Consider the following 14,914-nt stretch of genomic DNA (forward strand, 5'->3'; position numbering starts at 1 on the left):
TGAAAACCCCTCCCACCACCACAAGAAACATAATGACAAAATGTTGTTCTCTGGGGGAGGCAACCCTCAGTTCAATCCAAACAAGCCACCGGACATCGAAATACGACAACCTGGGGAGCAAGGCTCCCCGGAACAACAACAACACCAGGCACAGATAAGCGCCATGGACTACACGACGCATGCAGCACAAATGAGTGCTGCGAACCAACAACCATCTGCATTGCTAACAGGCACCACATACCCCCAGCCTCCTCAGAGGGCTTCCAACCATACGCGGTGCAAACTGCACCGATGGCACAACAAGCGCCATTCCAGGGGCAGCATTTGCTGCTGCAGCCCCAGGCATACTCCCCAGGGAACTTCCCTGGCCAGATCAACCCCTGGATTAGCCAATTCGGCCCAGGTCCAACAACACCCCAGCCAAACGCAGGCTGGGAATCAGCTATCGCGTCAGCGGTAGCTGCTCAGACAGGTCAGCTCCGTGAGGAGCTGAAAGAGATGAAGTCCCTCGTAGGAGGGAGACGAGGGAGCGACAGCGGCTCCTCATCCAGACCGTCCAAACGGGCACGGTCTGATAACTCGAGGGCGTCAGAAGATGCCTGCAACCATTGCGCCCACTGGAGGCGTGAATACAACAGAGCACAAAGAGATGCTGAGGGCATCTTTGACTCTCTGAAAGACACAGAGAGAGAAGTCGATCTCCAAAAAAGGGAGATCGAATTACTGAAACGTGAGCTCAGAGAGGCATGTGCACTGGCAGACCTCGCTGCCAAACCCATCATGACGGGGGCCTCCCAGGTCAGGGGGAGGGGATACAGTGCCGGGGCACCGACTATCCCGCCACCCTGTGGGCAGGCGACCCTGTCCGGGTTGCATAAGGGCCTGCCCTCAGAGGGGCAAACCCATGTCGAGGGGAAGAGGGAGAGCGGTAGGCAACCGACGGCAGACCCTAAAACGGGGACCACTGCCAGAGGCGGCGGGCCGCTGAGTACCTCAGCACCCTATGGGCAAGCTACCCTGCAGGGAAGTGTCCACATGCTATACGAGACCACTGAACTCAACGAGTTCGGCAAAGTCAAAGCTCCAGTCGACATAACAATCGACCCCAACTTCCCCATGAGGAGAATAACAGGGTCAGAAGCGGCGCATGACAGCGCATACGCTTGGTGGACAAGCGTGAGTGGGAAAGAATTCGTACACTGGTACGAACAGGCCGAAGCCGCCTTCAAAAGCGGCAAGGTACACAGAACCCTTCGCGAAAAAGTGAAGGAAACCGAGAAATACTTCTTGGGACTCCCGAGTATTGCAAGACTCACGGAGGAATATAATTCCCCAGAGAATAAGGGAAAAACTCCTGGGAAAGTCTAGGCAAAGCTGCCTACTTAAAGTCCCAGTTCAAACCACTCAGGACTCCTGAGGAACGTGCCGCAAGAACTGTGGAACGGGAAGCGAAAGCTTCCAAATACCGGGAAAGAGACGCAAGTCTCCGTGCTGGACAACCAGCCCAACGACCACCCTTCCCCACGGGAAGAACAGTAGACCTACCATACTCTACACCTGAGCCAAGCAGCTCAGGAACACAACAACCCACTCCCACCCAGGGAGCACCCACTTCATTGAGCCCACAGCCCGACAATGTAGCCCAGGCTACGTCGTCGCATCCGACGCAGCAATCGGATGTCCAGATGAACAACCGGGAGGAAAACCCTCCTCCGGGGCAATGAATCCACCCTTGAGAGAAGGGAAAGTGACACGGTAATATGCCATCGAGGCGCCCTTGAACTTCCCCCAACTCGAGGCCCCACACACAATACTGTATGCGAGGAACCGCAAGTAACAATTGCGGAAATCTCCACTCCGTCAAAAGACCCACATCCACCACCGCTCGTGTGTAAACACCACTTACACACAAACCCTCACAGAACAAGTGAGGAACACCAAAGACATACAACCTTTGGGTTGAAATTCATTTTCGACAAACTCCACCATTTTTTTCTCTTCTCTCCCTGCGATACCAATGTATCGCCATTCACTTCAAAGTAACGGCCCACACTCATTCATTCCTTAAACCCCCTCTCTTTTCTTCACCGACATGTACAAAATCGCCCACTTTAAAGTGGCGACAACAAAACACTCATTGATAATTCCAAACTCAATGTAAATCAACTATTAAAACTCTGTTTTATTCACTATCAACTTTGTATGCGTCGCAAATGCAACGCAAGGGGGGAGAATGTCAGGGCAATAGCCCCGAACCCCGAGTCACATGTAAATTAGATACATATAGTCATGTGGGCAAGCGGGAACCTCCGGGTAACTGCTTACACACCACCGTAAAATACACTATCTTGTATCACTTACGGCCTTGTGTGCTGAGCCACCCTAAGACCTCACAGATACTCACCTCGGACCGGACACCGCCCCTCTCGCCACTCTCTTACCTTTCTCCTCTCTCCTCTCTCTGGTACTCTTCCACCAACCCCCTGCCAAGTTATGACCTTCCACCGCTGTTCTGTACTTCGTACTCGGGCACTGCTCATATCTTTGCTCCGAGCCTCTGTCATAGTCCCTACCTCGGACTTTGACTCCACCTCGGTCTTAGTCCATTGCATTGGTGACCTCATACTACGTAAACACCATTGCCAATATTCCTCGGACTTTCAACCCCGCCTCCATAACCTCCGTAAGCTCCGCAACCTCTGAGCTTCACGGATCGCCTTCGGCACTTTTGCCACTTGTAATGTATCTTTCGCGTTTTCCCCTCATCCCTATTTGGACTGCTGCTTCTTCCCATTCTAGCCAGTTAGTCATCATCCCCACTTCTCCTCATCCTCCTGCCCCTCTGGGCCTCGCCCTCCCTACCTCCTTTCGGATGTATCACAGGTCCTGTCTTATGACCTTTGTCTCCTTGTGCTTTTGCCCCCTCCATTATATATATCGGTGCTTGTACATACTCGTTTGGGGCTCAGTCCGAAATCAACCTGAAATGCCCCCTAGAGACTTCCTGCTCGCCTACTGTGAAATTAAGGACCAAATGGACAAACAGCAATGGCACAGCGCTCCGCTTGAGTCGCTGAGGCCAAGGTCCCTCCATGCTAAGTCCCCGATTCCACTCCGGAGTCGTCTGTTTCCGCCCGTTTCTAACAGAGTCCCCCCCACCTGGACTTCACCACTTTCGGAGCTGTCCTGTTAGAACGTGCGGATTCGGACGACTCCGGAATGGAATCAGAGACTTAGCATGGAAGGACCTTGGCCTCAGCGACTCAGGCAGAGCGCTGTGCCATTGCTGGTTGTCCTAGGGGTCCCTAATTTCGGATCTAGCAGAGGGAAAGTCTCTTGGGGGAATTCAAGATGATTTCGGACTGAGGTTACAAGTTACTAGGTACATTGTATATAAGGAGGGGTCCGGAATCAAAAGGAACAAGGGTAGGACGAAAGGAGACAAAGGGAGATGGAAAGAGGAACAACACCGAGGGTCAAGTGTTTGACTCAATGGTGTTTCCCAAAGGAGGAATGAAGGGCCAAGGCCCAAGGAGGAAGGAAGGAGGTTGGGAGTGGGGAATGGCTAGCTGACTGAATAGAAAGGAAGCAGCAGCCCAAATAGGAATGAGGGAGAATAGTGGAATTGAAATGGACAATGCAATAGTTGCAAGGTCCGGAGTAAGTCCGGAAAGTCCGAACTCGGAGGTTAAACTCCGGAATATTGGCAAAGGTAATTAAATGGAATGAGCTAACCAATACAATGGGTATAAGCGGAGGTGGGGTCAAAGTCTGAGGTCGGAGCTAAGACCGGAGGTTCCGGAGACAGAGACGCAAACGGGATTCCGGAGCGGAGGTCCGGAGTCGGGAGCATAGGTGTTGCGTACTCGTCTGGAAGGTGTCGAGGTTGGGGTCGGACCCGGAATGTTCCGGAGTCGGACTGAAGGTGGTGTCCGAGCCGGAGGTGGGATAACCTCTTGGGAGTCGGCAAGGAGAAGGTGACGGAAGGGAAGTAGGGCTCCGGAAGTCGGAGTTCGGAGTTCTGGGAGCCCGGAGCGGAGGTCGGGATTGTATGGATATGACATGTCCCTGACACAGGGTTACATCTCTCACACCATTATCCATAATAAATATCATATTTTCACACATACAATGTATATATATCATGGTAGTGTGAGAAGGTGGCCTGAGTGAGATGTGAGGGATGAGTGCAACTCAGCCAAGTTTCTTCAACCCCTTTGTGTTTGCCACAAGTCCATCATCATCAGGCTTTCTACTCCTGGCCCTTCCCTCTGAGGTAGAAGCTTGTTGGATTCTCCTTGAACTCTGGCGGGTTGAGATCGCTGGGGGAGCAGGTGGTTGCATAATTCTGCCAAGCTTCATGGGTGTTGCAGGCATTGAAATTGAAGAGGTTGAGGTGATAGAGGATTGGTGGGGCCGCTTTCCACCACCAGTTGTTTGCTTTGCTTGGGATGGAGAGGGGGTCTCTGGGACCACATTATCACCTTCATACTCACTACCCTGATCCCCAGTGTTCTCTTCAGGATTATCCATATCAACCTCCGATGTCTCAGATGTTGACTCCAGCATTGGCAACGGCTGTGACAATAATAATTGGGTAAGAAATGGCATTATTTCTCCAGAGGCAGATAATAGAATTGCATGCCTTTGTAGGTGGACCCTCATGCATCTTCCCCTTCCCCTTCCCCTGTGACTGAGATGCGATGTCCTCTTCTTCCCTTTCTTCCTCCTCCTCACTTGGTGGCTTTGCCTCTTCAGGATCTGTCTCCTCACTTGTTGACTTTTTGAACAGAATATATATATATATGAGTGCAACTTCAGATTCCATGGGAAAATACACTTACATCCCAGATATATAAAAAATCATCATGGCTTTTTAGCCACTCAGGAAGTGGATGTGATTTATCAGTACGGTTCTGAAAGACCATACACATCAATTAGATCATGATTATTGTTCAGAGCATATATAACTCACCTTGGACCCCTTGTATATTGTTGGCATTAGGAGCCACTTGGTCTGAGGAACCCAGTCCTTGAATGAAATGTCCTCATCATACAAACTGTAGCGAGGCTTAGAGGATGAGGATGAGCGTGCTTTTTCTTCAATTGTCTCCACTTCATCAAGGGACAATACAACAGAAAATCGTTGAAGACACTATTGTGGTGGATTAGCATACTGAACAGCACCTAAAGGACTGAGCATACTGATTCAAATTCGTTCCATGCCTCCACAATGTCACTTGAAATCTCCTTGGAGGTCTGCTGGCGACAGTGGATCCAGCCCATCTTCTTCATCATATTCCTGAGGGCATGAATGTCTTTTTGATTTCCTCGACGAAGGGAGTTGTACAGATGTAAAGGGGACTCCTGGTCATCACTCTCATCATCTGATGGAGGTATGCCTTGGAGTTGCTGAATGAAGCCTTTTGGGTCCTCAAGGTATGGATACTTGTGGGCCTTGGCGTTCCTATGGAGAGCCACCACAAAGTCAAAGGAGGTCGGCTCATGAGTGAAATGCTTGATAGCATCAAGAAGTCCTGCATATAAAGCAGCAGAGACCCCTTTCTTCTTCATGAGTGGTAGCCGACATTGAATATTGTGGATGGATAGAATGACCATGGCAATTCGCCATTTAGCAGAGATACGAATAAGATTGCTCCCAGAGCCATCTTTGAGGGTGAGGTGTGGATAAACAGCCATGGCACGGTGTAAGATATTGTTAGATCCTCTGCTTTCACGGTGTTTGGCCAGAATGTTGGGTGCAGAGTTCCAAGATTGGAAGATGGCTTGTGAATTTGCGAAAGCCTGACATTCCTCCTCCCATGACAATGGCAAGATACCACCAGACTTGAATAAACCATTTTGATGACCATCTGGTGGTGATGGCTGCTTGGCAATATCATATAGCCCCACTTTCTCGAAGTATGCTCTTGGGAGTTTTGTGGTATCATGAGTGGGTACATGGACAAAGGAAGAATGATCTGGATGAGTTTCCACCATCCAATTGGAGAAATGAGGAAGCATGTCACCAAGGACATGGAATGTAAACTGAAGCCCAATGAGAGTTTGCTGGATAGAGTGAATATTGAGTTCACTTACTACCAGTTCCACATTGTGAGGGTTGGTGATGAGTGGATCCCTATGAAAGGAATCAAAGAGGAGGTAGGAGCGATCATATGGATCTTCCTTTGGCCAATCAATGAGGTATGCAGAGATGGGATCTACCCAAGCATGAATCTGGGGACATAGTGAGTGAGGAGGTCATGACAAAAAAGAGAGAAGCCAGAAAACCAAAATCGTTTTTATGTTCGCGAACACAAAAACGATGGGGTTGGTATATTACAAATATTGTGGTTGTGGTTGTGAACAGAGGAACATGTTGTTTTTGTGTTCGTGAACACAAAAACAACAAATGGAAGGATGAAGGATAGTATCGTTGTTATGTTTGCGAGCACAAAAACGATAATGCTAATGGGCCATGAAGAAGCATGATTGAAACACATACCTCACGGAAGCAATGCCCATAATTCTTGAACATTTCTTCCAACTCTCCCACAAGTCCTGTTGTCATCAGGATCAATTTGATGTTGAATATCTTCCCTGAAAACAAGACATCGAAACAATTCAGAGCAGATGCTTTGATGTGGGGAGGAAGGAGCTCATCCGTTCGAGAAAGAATTTCTTCAATGGCCTTCCGGACCTCACCAATATATGTGTCATACCGCTGTTGCTGCATTGAAGTCATGACTTGGAAGACATCATCTTGATAAGATATTGTTTTTTTTTCGTTTTGACACCCCAGCAGAGGAGATCCCAGAAGTGGCCTCTGCCTTTTCCACAGCATCCCAAAATTCAGAGGAATAAAATCGTTCCAGATCAGACATTTGATGGTCTTGATCAATGAATGACGTGATGAAGTTGGATGAGAGGGCATCCAATTGTGCCTGGAGTTGTGACGAGGACTTGGCAGTTTTCAGTGCCGACAATGTCCCACGGAATTGATCATAGGGGAAGTTGGCATCTGATGCCGAATTAGAGAATATGAGACCCAGGAGCTCATTCTGCCCCTGGATGTATGTCCATAGATACTGATTACAAACATCACATTAGCTAGATGGATAGCATAAATGGTGATAAACTTATGGAAGCAGTGGAATTCAAGGTCTCCCCTGAAAGGTGATTGACAGTGAAGCCGTTCCAGGTGCGGTAGTATTTGCCAAGCCTTGTCATTTCCATCAAACCACGTGTTGTTCTGGGATCCTTGGCCAATTTCTCAAATTTACGAGAAAATGTTGAGTCACCTGACAGGTTGTGAAGGTCAGTGGTATGGGTTTGGGCAGAGAATGAGGTTGAGGACCACAATTGTGGCCGCCAGCCCGAGGCTTTCTCCATGGTGAGGAGTTGCTGGTATAGAGGTGCCAGCTTATCCTCCTCAGACGCAATTACCTCCACAGTGTCTTTATTTTGTGAAAGGAAATCAATGAGAAGATTCCCCAGCCGCTCCTGTGACTCGATAATATCTTTGGTAATATTAAACCTCAAATGCAAAGTTAACAATTATGGATGGGGGTGCTTACCAAGGTCCCAAATGTTGGCAGGCCATGTCTTTAACGTCTCCATCTTGACATGCTCCTGATTCAACGCACCCTGAAGGTCACTTAACCTTGCCTTCTCTTCATCGCTTAACTCTTTCTTGGGACAAATGTTCACTAGCCTCTCAAGGCGTTTCACCTCGTCCACTGCACGCTTGTATGCATATCGCAGGCCTGTTATTCTACATATGTGAATTAATTATTAATATTATGTAAGGGTCTTAGTTTGAAATTTATTTGAAGTATGAGAAGCAAAAGACTAACCGATGTTGGCCATTGATAACATGAACCTGGTTGGCGTTTACCGCTCTGCGACCAAGCTCAGTGAAAGTGATTGGGGGAAGGGATTTGTAGTTGCTAGTGTCAATCCCTAGTGGCCATTCTCCCTTATCAATCCAAGATGTCCTAACAACCAGATTCAGTGCCATGTCTGTAGTCAGGCGCCGAGGGCCTGAGTAGCGGTAAACGTCCTCAGCAATCTGCTTGGCTGGGGTGTCCTGGATCGGCCTGGCATTTCGGCCCCCAAGTTGAAGTCTCAATCCATCACCATTGTAAACCTGGAGTTCTCCCACTCCGATCAGCGCTTGCTTGCGGATCTGAGAGCACTGCACCATCTTCTCATCGGGACTCATCTGAATCCACTTTTCGGGCAGCATCAGGTTGAATTGGAGACCCTTGATATTCTGGACAGAGTCGAGTTCCATGAGACTCTCAACCTGTTGCAAAGATCCTGGTTCTGCTGGCATTTTCGAGATGGAGCGGGTACTCAGATCGTGAGAGATCGAGATCTGGAAAGATCCGATTAAATTAATCACAGACAATGTGACAAATGAGTCACTGTCACAACACTGTAACACGATGGGCCGGATTCCAAATAATGGACATAATGAGGCAGACAGCTAGTGGGTAGGGGTGGGGGAGCTGTGGCCAGCAGAATGACCAAGTACTGGCACATCATCTCAATTGTTCGTAATACAATATAATATATACAACACAACGGACCCCTTGGGCTGTGTCATTCTCACTTGTGGTGCAATGGCGGAAGGTGGCAACAAATCACTCACTATACTGGAGTGTCCATGGTTAGCGCAGTGAATTCCACACTAGAAAGACTCCCTTCGATCAGCTCAGAATCCTTCAGGACCTGGTACTTATCGGTTTATTGATCCAATGCGAGTACACAGAGGCAAAATAACAGGACACCGCTGGATGCCCGCCCTCCGACTCCTTCGGAATGTCTTATTGTCCAACCCTGGATGGAGATTGAGAAAAAGTGGAGAAACCGCCATTCACTAACTAAGCTGGCCCTCATTTTCGGCTTGAGAAACATGGTGGGCGCCCTCTGTTCACAGTAGCAAGTCGATATGGATTAGTTACAATTGTCAAGACACGAACAGGGAATAGTTGACGTGAACATTCACTTACAGCCCACAAACTCGTAATTGACTTTGGATCCCCAGGTAGAACCTCTGTGACGATATATATAAACTTCAGCGCTTGGAATCCTTTCTTGAATTTCAATGGCCGTGGTTAAGCCGACAACTCCCGCACCAATGACAACGTGATAGGCATCGTCATTGTTGAATGAACTATCGACAGCGCCGTTTGTTGGAGCTGAGGAGACCAAGTTATGAGTCTTGTACATTACGATCCCAACGGATGCAAAGGTGGGAAAGGGCTGATAATTATTATTGCTAGGACGAGGGGGAAGAAACTTGACAATCTCCTGATTATCTTTGACAGCCAGTCAGTTTGTGTAGATGTATCATCAGAACCAGGGGATAAGGTATTCCCCTCCGGAACACCTCGAAGCGCCGGAACTGGGTCAGGGTACTGGGTACTCTCGAGCTCGGAAACATTCCGGGGCCCGAAAACGGGACCATGGCACTCCTAGGGGGCTCAGGTGCTTCAGAGCTCGGGAGCTGGTCTGGTTGGTTTTCTTGGCACAGAGCCCTTCCTTCCACCAAGACACGTCGGTGTAAGAGACCGTCAACCATCATTCCCAGGATGCGATCAAGATCGTGGAGGGTGCTGCTAATTCACGGGCGTTCATTCTGATGTGGATCACAGCATCGAGAAAGAATGCGTTGAATGGGTACATCCATGTCCCACACCCAAGAAGATTGTCGGTTCTCAACTGCAGCAATCACTCTATGATCATTTTTATGTCGGGGAAAGGGTGTTGATCGAACAACACCTGAGGAACCGGCATCATTGACTCTGTTGTTCTGGATAATAAGTTACACTTGCCTGTATTGATGTGCACCCGAATGCATAGACATCGCTGAACTCTGTCTTCTTCTCCTCAACAATGACTTCATATGAAGAGTATCATATCCCAGCGGAGTCGATGTCGTCTGGGTAACTCTGGACAATTCATTCATTACACGGGACATACCAAAGTCACAGAGCTGCACTGCACCTTGACCACTTATCAAGACGTTGTCCTAGGAAGGACAGTGTATCTACGAGCCAAAGAGGGTCCCACTCACTGGCTTCAGATCACGGTGAACGATTGAGGGTTTCGGCTGTGAAGATGGTGTAGTCCATTCGCCATACCAACAACCTGATATACATCAAAAATAACAGTATGACAATCGCAAACTGACACTCACTCACCAAGTCAGTCCTACTCGAGTTTGGATGTGCTCTTAAATACTGCACAACATTCCCGTTTGCACACCATTTGGACACTAAGATAGCCTTCATGTCCGACCGTTCGCCTGCAATGGCATATCCGATGAACTCAAGGATATTGGGGTGCCGAAGTTCCTTCTAGTTTGGTTAATTTGCTCCGGCATACTGCTGGAAAGTGGCCGTAATTCTTTGTAACACACCTAGAATGATCAACATCACATGCATCGCAAACCACAGCGATGTGGGCTGGGACTCACTCGAATGGTCTGGGCACCTGGCGGGGCCCATCGGTCGCGTAGACAGAAGAGAACCCTCCGTTTGCCTTGAGCACCTTGACACAATGATCGAGTTCAGCGCTCACGTCTCGGACAGAGGACGATCCGAATCTAAACTCCTCGAGAAATGCTTGCGCAGCAGGGTCAAGGTAAGGGTTTTTCTCCATCGTTCATGCCCAGCCCATTGAAGACGAGTCTCCTTCCGCCGTGCTGGCATACCTTGAGTGGAATGGTACCGGCATGTTCTGCCAAGCCAAATGAGGAGGTCGATAACTTGGCAGCATCTGAATGGGCCCGTCCAACAAATCGATTCTAAAGCATACCTTGACGGACGCGAATCAGATCACCGAACATCAACAGGCAAAGTTGACAAACGAAGACCGCGATACACGAAGGCACTTGAGATCGTCAGTGAAGTTGGAATGATTTGAAGTTGATAGATGGTAACTGAACACCACATGGGAGTGGAAGTCAAAGCCCAATGAGAAATTGGTGAAAGTGAAGAGTCGGACAAAGGGTTGTTTGAGGACTGAGGATTACTATCTAGGATAGAGGCTGGGTCCTGCCTAAAAATAAAAGTGTCAATATGAGCCAATATGTAATGAAACGGCGATAAGGATAAGCCGAACCAATGAACCAACCAGAGATCGAGAAACGGCCGCTATGATAAGGTAGACCAAGAAATGAACGACGGATTTTGACTGCATAATGATGAGTGTGGACTCCTGGTTGAACCACTAAAGCCACTTACTGCGGGTTGATACGCTCCGGTGGCCAGAGTGAAGTAGTGATCACCGCGCTTGTGGATGTGCCTGTGAATTCGAAAAACGCATTCGTCTCAGTAATAGGATGCATATCTCTTCCGGGATTGTTACTGAGGAGGTAGTACAGGAAGAGAGCGAGGAGGAAGGGATGGACTCTTTGTTGACAAATCGAGGGATAAAGGAACCTCAAACAAATAAGACACAAGGAGGAGGGACCGAACTGGACGGACAAAAAGAAATCGAACTTTAATGAGAGAGCGGGAAAGAGAGGAGACATTGTGGAAGTGTGTCGACTGAGGTGGTAGGCAACCAATCAGAGCGCATTGATCGTAACTCGCCCTTTTAGTATGTTAGCAAACTTGAATCAGAAAGTGTGGAATGGGACTCGCAACCATGGGTCTTTTGTGTGGTGGGGTAGCGACAGCCTCGGTTTGAGCCAAAGCTTCTCGAGCACAGATGGCACAACTGGCTATGCAGTTAACCAGCACCAGTATGCGCTGACGGCGGGTACGGCAGGACGGGGCAGGAATAGTGTGACGGGTCAGAACCAAACACCGGCACTTGCCATGGGCACATCCGATGAGAGTTTTTTTCCTCACGGTCAAGATGGGTGTGGGAGGTCGCAAGGAGGCGAGGGAGTAGCTTACCTGAGCCCCCTTTCTGATACTCTCTTCACCGATGCCTCTCATGAACAGGAATAGCATGGCAGTCCGTTCCTCTGTGTGTTGGATAAGGCGCTCATCTTGGCCGCAAAGCAGCTATTTCTCAACAAAGTGAGTATATCCCACTTCCTGTGTATTCCATTCATTCATCTCATGGGGTCCTCCAGGAAGATTGTGCTAGGGACATGCTTCAGGCATGTATGCACGACATATGGTGAGACTCAAATCCTCTGGGCTCGAACACGGACTAAGGTCAATGTCATACTGGATATACCCAGCAGAGGACGAGGTAGGAGAAGTTCATGGTGGGCTGTTGTCTCATGCGAAGTAACATGACCCCGGTATGTATGTCCATCAAATGGCCCTTGGGGAAAATGAGTTGCGCGCTTATAATCTCATTATTCCCTAGCAGTGCGATGTCAGGACCCTGCGCTGAATTCTTTTCTTTGTTCCCCTCCCCCCTCATCCACTTCCGGAAGTGCCTTCCCTCCCTCCTTCCTTTTTTCTTTTCCTTATTTTTCTTCTTTGGGCTGCTGCCCGTGTGGGAACCCACTTTGGATTTGGATGAGATGGAACACCGGGATGAGTGAGGGAAGGGTGGGTGGAAATTACGGGGGACTAGGGGTCGGAATCAGGAGAATTCAACTTCATGTATAACAGTCCACTGGGGTGTTTTCGAATGAGACAGAGGGCTTTACAATCGTCACGTGATTTATGACTTCGAGTGTCGGAAAATCCCGTATATCGTTTAAACGCCTGAGAAACATTTCATGGCGTTTATTTACAACAACTACCCAACAGCACATGAGAATACATTGGGCAGATGTGGTGGTACTTTATGTGTTATATGAGACAGATTTTTGACCATTTTGATGCTGTAGGAAGCATTTATGACACATTTATTAAGTTATTAAAAATGTTAGAATATGTTTACTTCCCTATTTGGGAAGATTTCTTGGTCATTCGGCTTGTGAGGTACCTGTTAGAGATGAGGCATGGATTCAGATTACTCCGGAGTGGAATCGGAGACTTAGCGTGGAAGGACCTGAGCCTCAGCAACTCAAGCGGAGCGCTGTGCCATTGCTGTTTGTCCATTTGGTCCTTAATTTCACAGTAGGCAAGCAGGAAGTCTCTAGGGGGCATTTCAGGTCAATTTCCGACTGAGGCCAAAACGAGTATGTACAAGCGCCAATATATATAATGGAGGGGGCAAAAGCACAAGGAAACAAAGGGGATCCCAATGGGAATGAGGGTGTCCGAACAGGAACAAAGGGATGACAGAAGCGGAGCGGTACCGAAGGTCATAAAGCAGAACCTGTGATACGTCTGAAAGGAGGTAAGGAGGGCGAGGCCCAGAGGGGCAGGAGGATGAGGAGAAGTGGGGATGATGACTAACTGGCTAGAATGGGAAGAAGCAGCAGTCCAAATAGGGATGAGGGGAAAACGTGAGAGATACATTACAAGTGGCGAAAGTGCCCAAGATGATCTGCCAAGCTCAGAGGTTGCGGAGCTTACAGAGGCAGGGTTGGAAGTCCGAGGAATATTGGCAATGGTGTTTACGTAGTATGAGGTCACCAATGCAATGGACTAAGACCGAGGTGGAGTCAAAGTCCGAGGTAGGGACTATGACGGAGGCTTGGAGCAAGGTACGAGCAGTGCCAGAGTACGAAGTATGGGACAGCAGTGGAAGGTCATAACTTGGTGGGAGGTCAGCGGAAGAGTACCAGAGGGAAGAGAGAGGAGAAAGGGAAGAGGGAGGGAGTGGTGGAAGGAGAGTTGTCAGGTCTGAAGGTGAGTATCGGAGCGGATGGGAGAAGCGTAGGAGGGTGACGGAAGGGTGGAGGTGTTGTGAGGGAGGAGCGGAGGAGTAGGAGGAGTAGTAGTAGGAGGGTGGAGAGAGGGGCAGTGTTCCATCCCAGGTGAGTATCGGAGCCGACGGAGATAGGGGAGGAGAGGGGAGGAGGAGTGGAGGTGGCATGGGAGGTAAGAGGAGGTGTGTTGCCAGGACCGAAGGTGAGTATTGGAACGGACAGCGGTAGGGTAGGACTCTGGAGGTGGGGAAGGAGGAGGTCCGGAAGTCAGGTCGGGATCGGGTATGCACGGATATGACAGTACGAGCGGGGATACGTGGAATCTTGGGTGGATTCCACGTTGTTCAAGTTGTGGTGGCAACTTGAGGACATAGTTTGATGTCTCTGGAAATGTTTCCAGAATTTGGTAAGGCCCTATGTATAAGGGCTTTAGTTTTCCTGCCCTTCCTTTGGGTAGGTTCAGCTTATCCATGGATAAGTATGCAAGCTCGCCTTTTCTCAAAGGCGGGTCCGGGCATCTTTTCTTATTAGCCTGGATTGTTTGAGCAGCGCGATTGTGTATTATTGCATCATGTGCTGCCATGAGGTTTTCCTTTGCCTTTTGGGCGAAGTCGTTTACTCCCTGGTAGTCCGAGAGTGGTGCTGTTAGGCACATCTTTGGCATATGGCCATAGATTAATTCGAAGGGCAAATCCTGTTGATGTGTTTGAGCTTGCATTGATTGCAAATTCTGCCATCGACAGTTTCGCTGCCCAGTCACGTTGATCTGGTCTAACCATTGCAAGTAGTATTTGTACTACTTTTTGTATCATTGGCCATCACCTTGCGGGTGGAATGCAGTTGTGAATTTCAACTGCACACCGAGTATTCAGTGTAGTTCGCACCAAAATTTTGACGTGAATTTCCAGTCTCCATCTGATATGATCAAGTGTGGTAGACCGTGGAGTCTTACAACTTCACAAAGAAATACAAATGCTAGTTCTAGTGCGTTCGTTGTTGTCTTTATTGGAATTAGGTGAACGTTGGATGTCAACCTACAAATGATTACCCAGAGGTAATCATATCCCAAGCTTGTTGGGAATGGACCTGTGAAGTCCATAGCTATTGATGACCATGGTGTCTCTGGGGTAGGGAGTGGGTGAAGCAGTCCAGGATTTCTCCTGGTGCTTTTCT

At 48.7% G+C, this 14,914-nt stretch overlaps 2 protein-coding genes across 2 annotated transcripts; both read right to left on the minus strand.

The window, feature by feature from the left end:
* Nucleotides 1-3,764: 3,764 nt before the first annotated feature.
* EI90DRAFT_3130710 (uncharacterized protein) lies at nt 3,765-8,338 on the minus strand (the record flags this gene model as incomplete). The annotated part of the gene is made up of 13 exons (XM_039064330.1): nt 3,765-4,068; nt 4,131-4,165; nt 4,231-4,500; nt 4,562-4,780; nt 4,845-4,916; nt 4,976-5,155; nt 5,206-6,048; nt 6,100-6,237; nt 6,506-6,730; nt 6,798-7,088; nt 7,186-7,520; nt 7,578-7,774; nt 7,857-8,338. The coding sequence occupies 13 exons, from the start codon at nt 8,336-8,338 to the stop codon at nt 3,765-3,767; spliced, it is 3,591 nt and encodes a 1,196-aa protein (XP_038911060.1).
* Nucleotides 8,339-9,803: 1,465 nt separating this feature from the next.
* On the minus strand, nt 9,804-11,545 carry EI90DRAFT_3019977 (kinase-like domain-containing protein; the record flags this gene model as incomplete). Its single annotated transcript, XM_039057441.1, has 10 exons — nt 9,804-9,907; nt 9,991-10,039; nt 10,085-10,158; nt 10,208-10,364; nt 10,396-10,429; nt 10,487-10,560; nt 10,724-10,788; nt 10,828-10,902; nt 11,045-11,070; nt 11,256-11,545. The coding sequence occupies 10 exons, from the start codon at nt 11,543-11,545 to the stop codon at nt 9,804-9,806; spliced, it is 948 nt and encodes a 315-aa protein (XP_038911061.1).
* Between the last annotated feature and the right edge of the window lie 3,369 nt (nt 11,546-14,914).

The sequence above is a fragment of the Cantharellus anzutake genome (genome assembly GCF_015039405.1).
Source record: "Cantharellus anzutake strain C23 chromosome Unknown EI90scaffold_68, whole genome shotgun sequence".
NCBI classification, from domain to species: domain Eukaryota; kingdom Fungi; phylum Basidiomycota; class Agaricomycetes; order Cantharellales; family Hydnaceae; genus Cantharellus; species Cantharellus anzutake.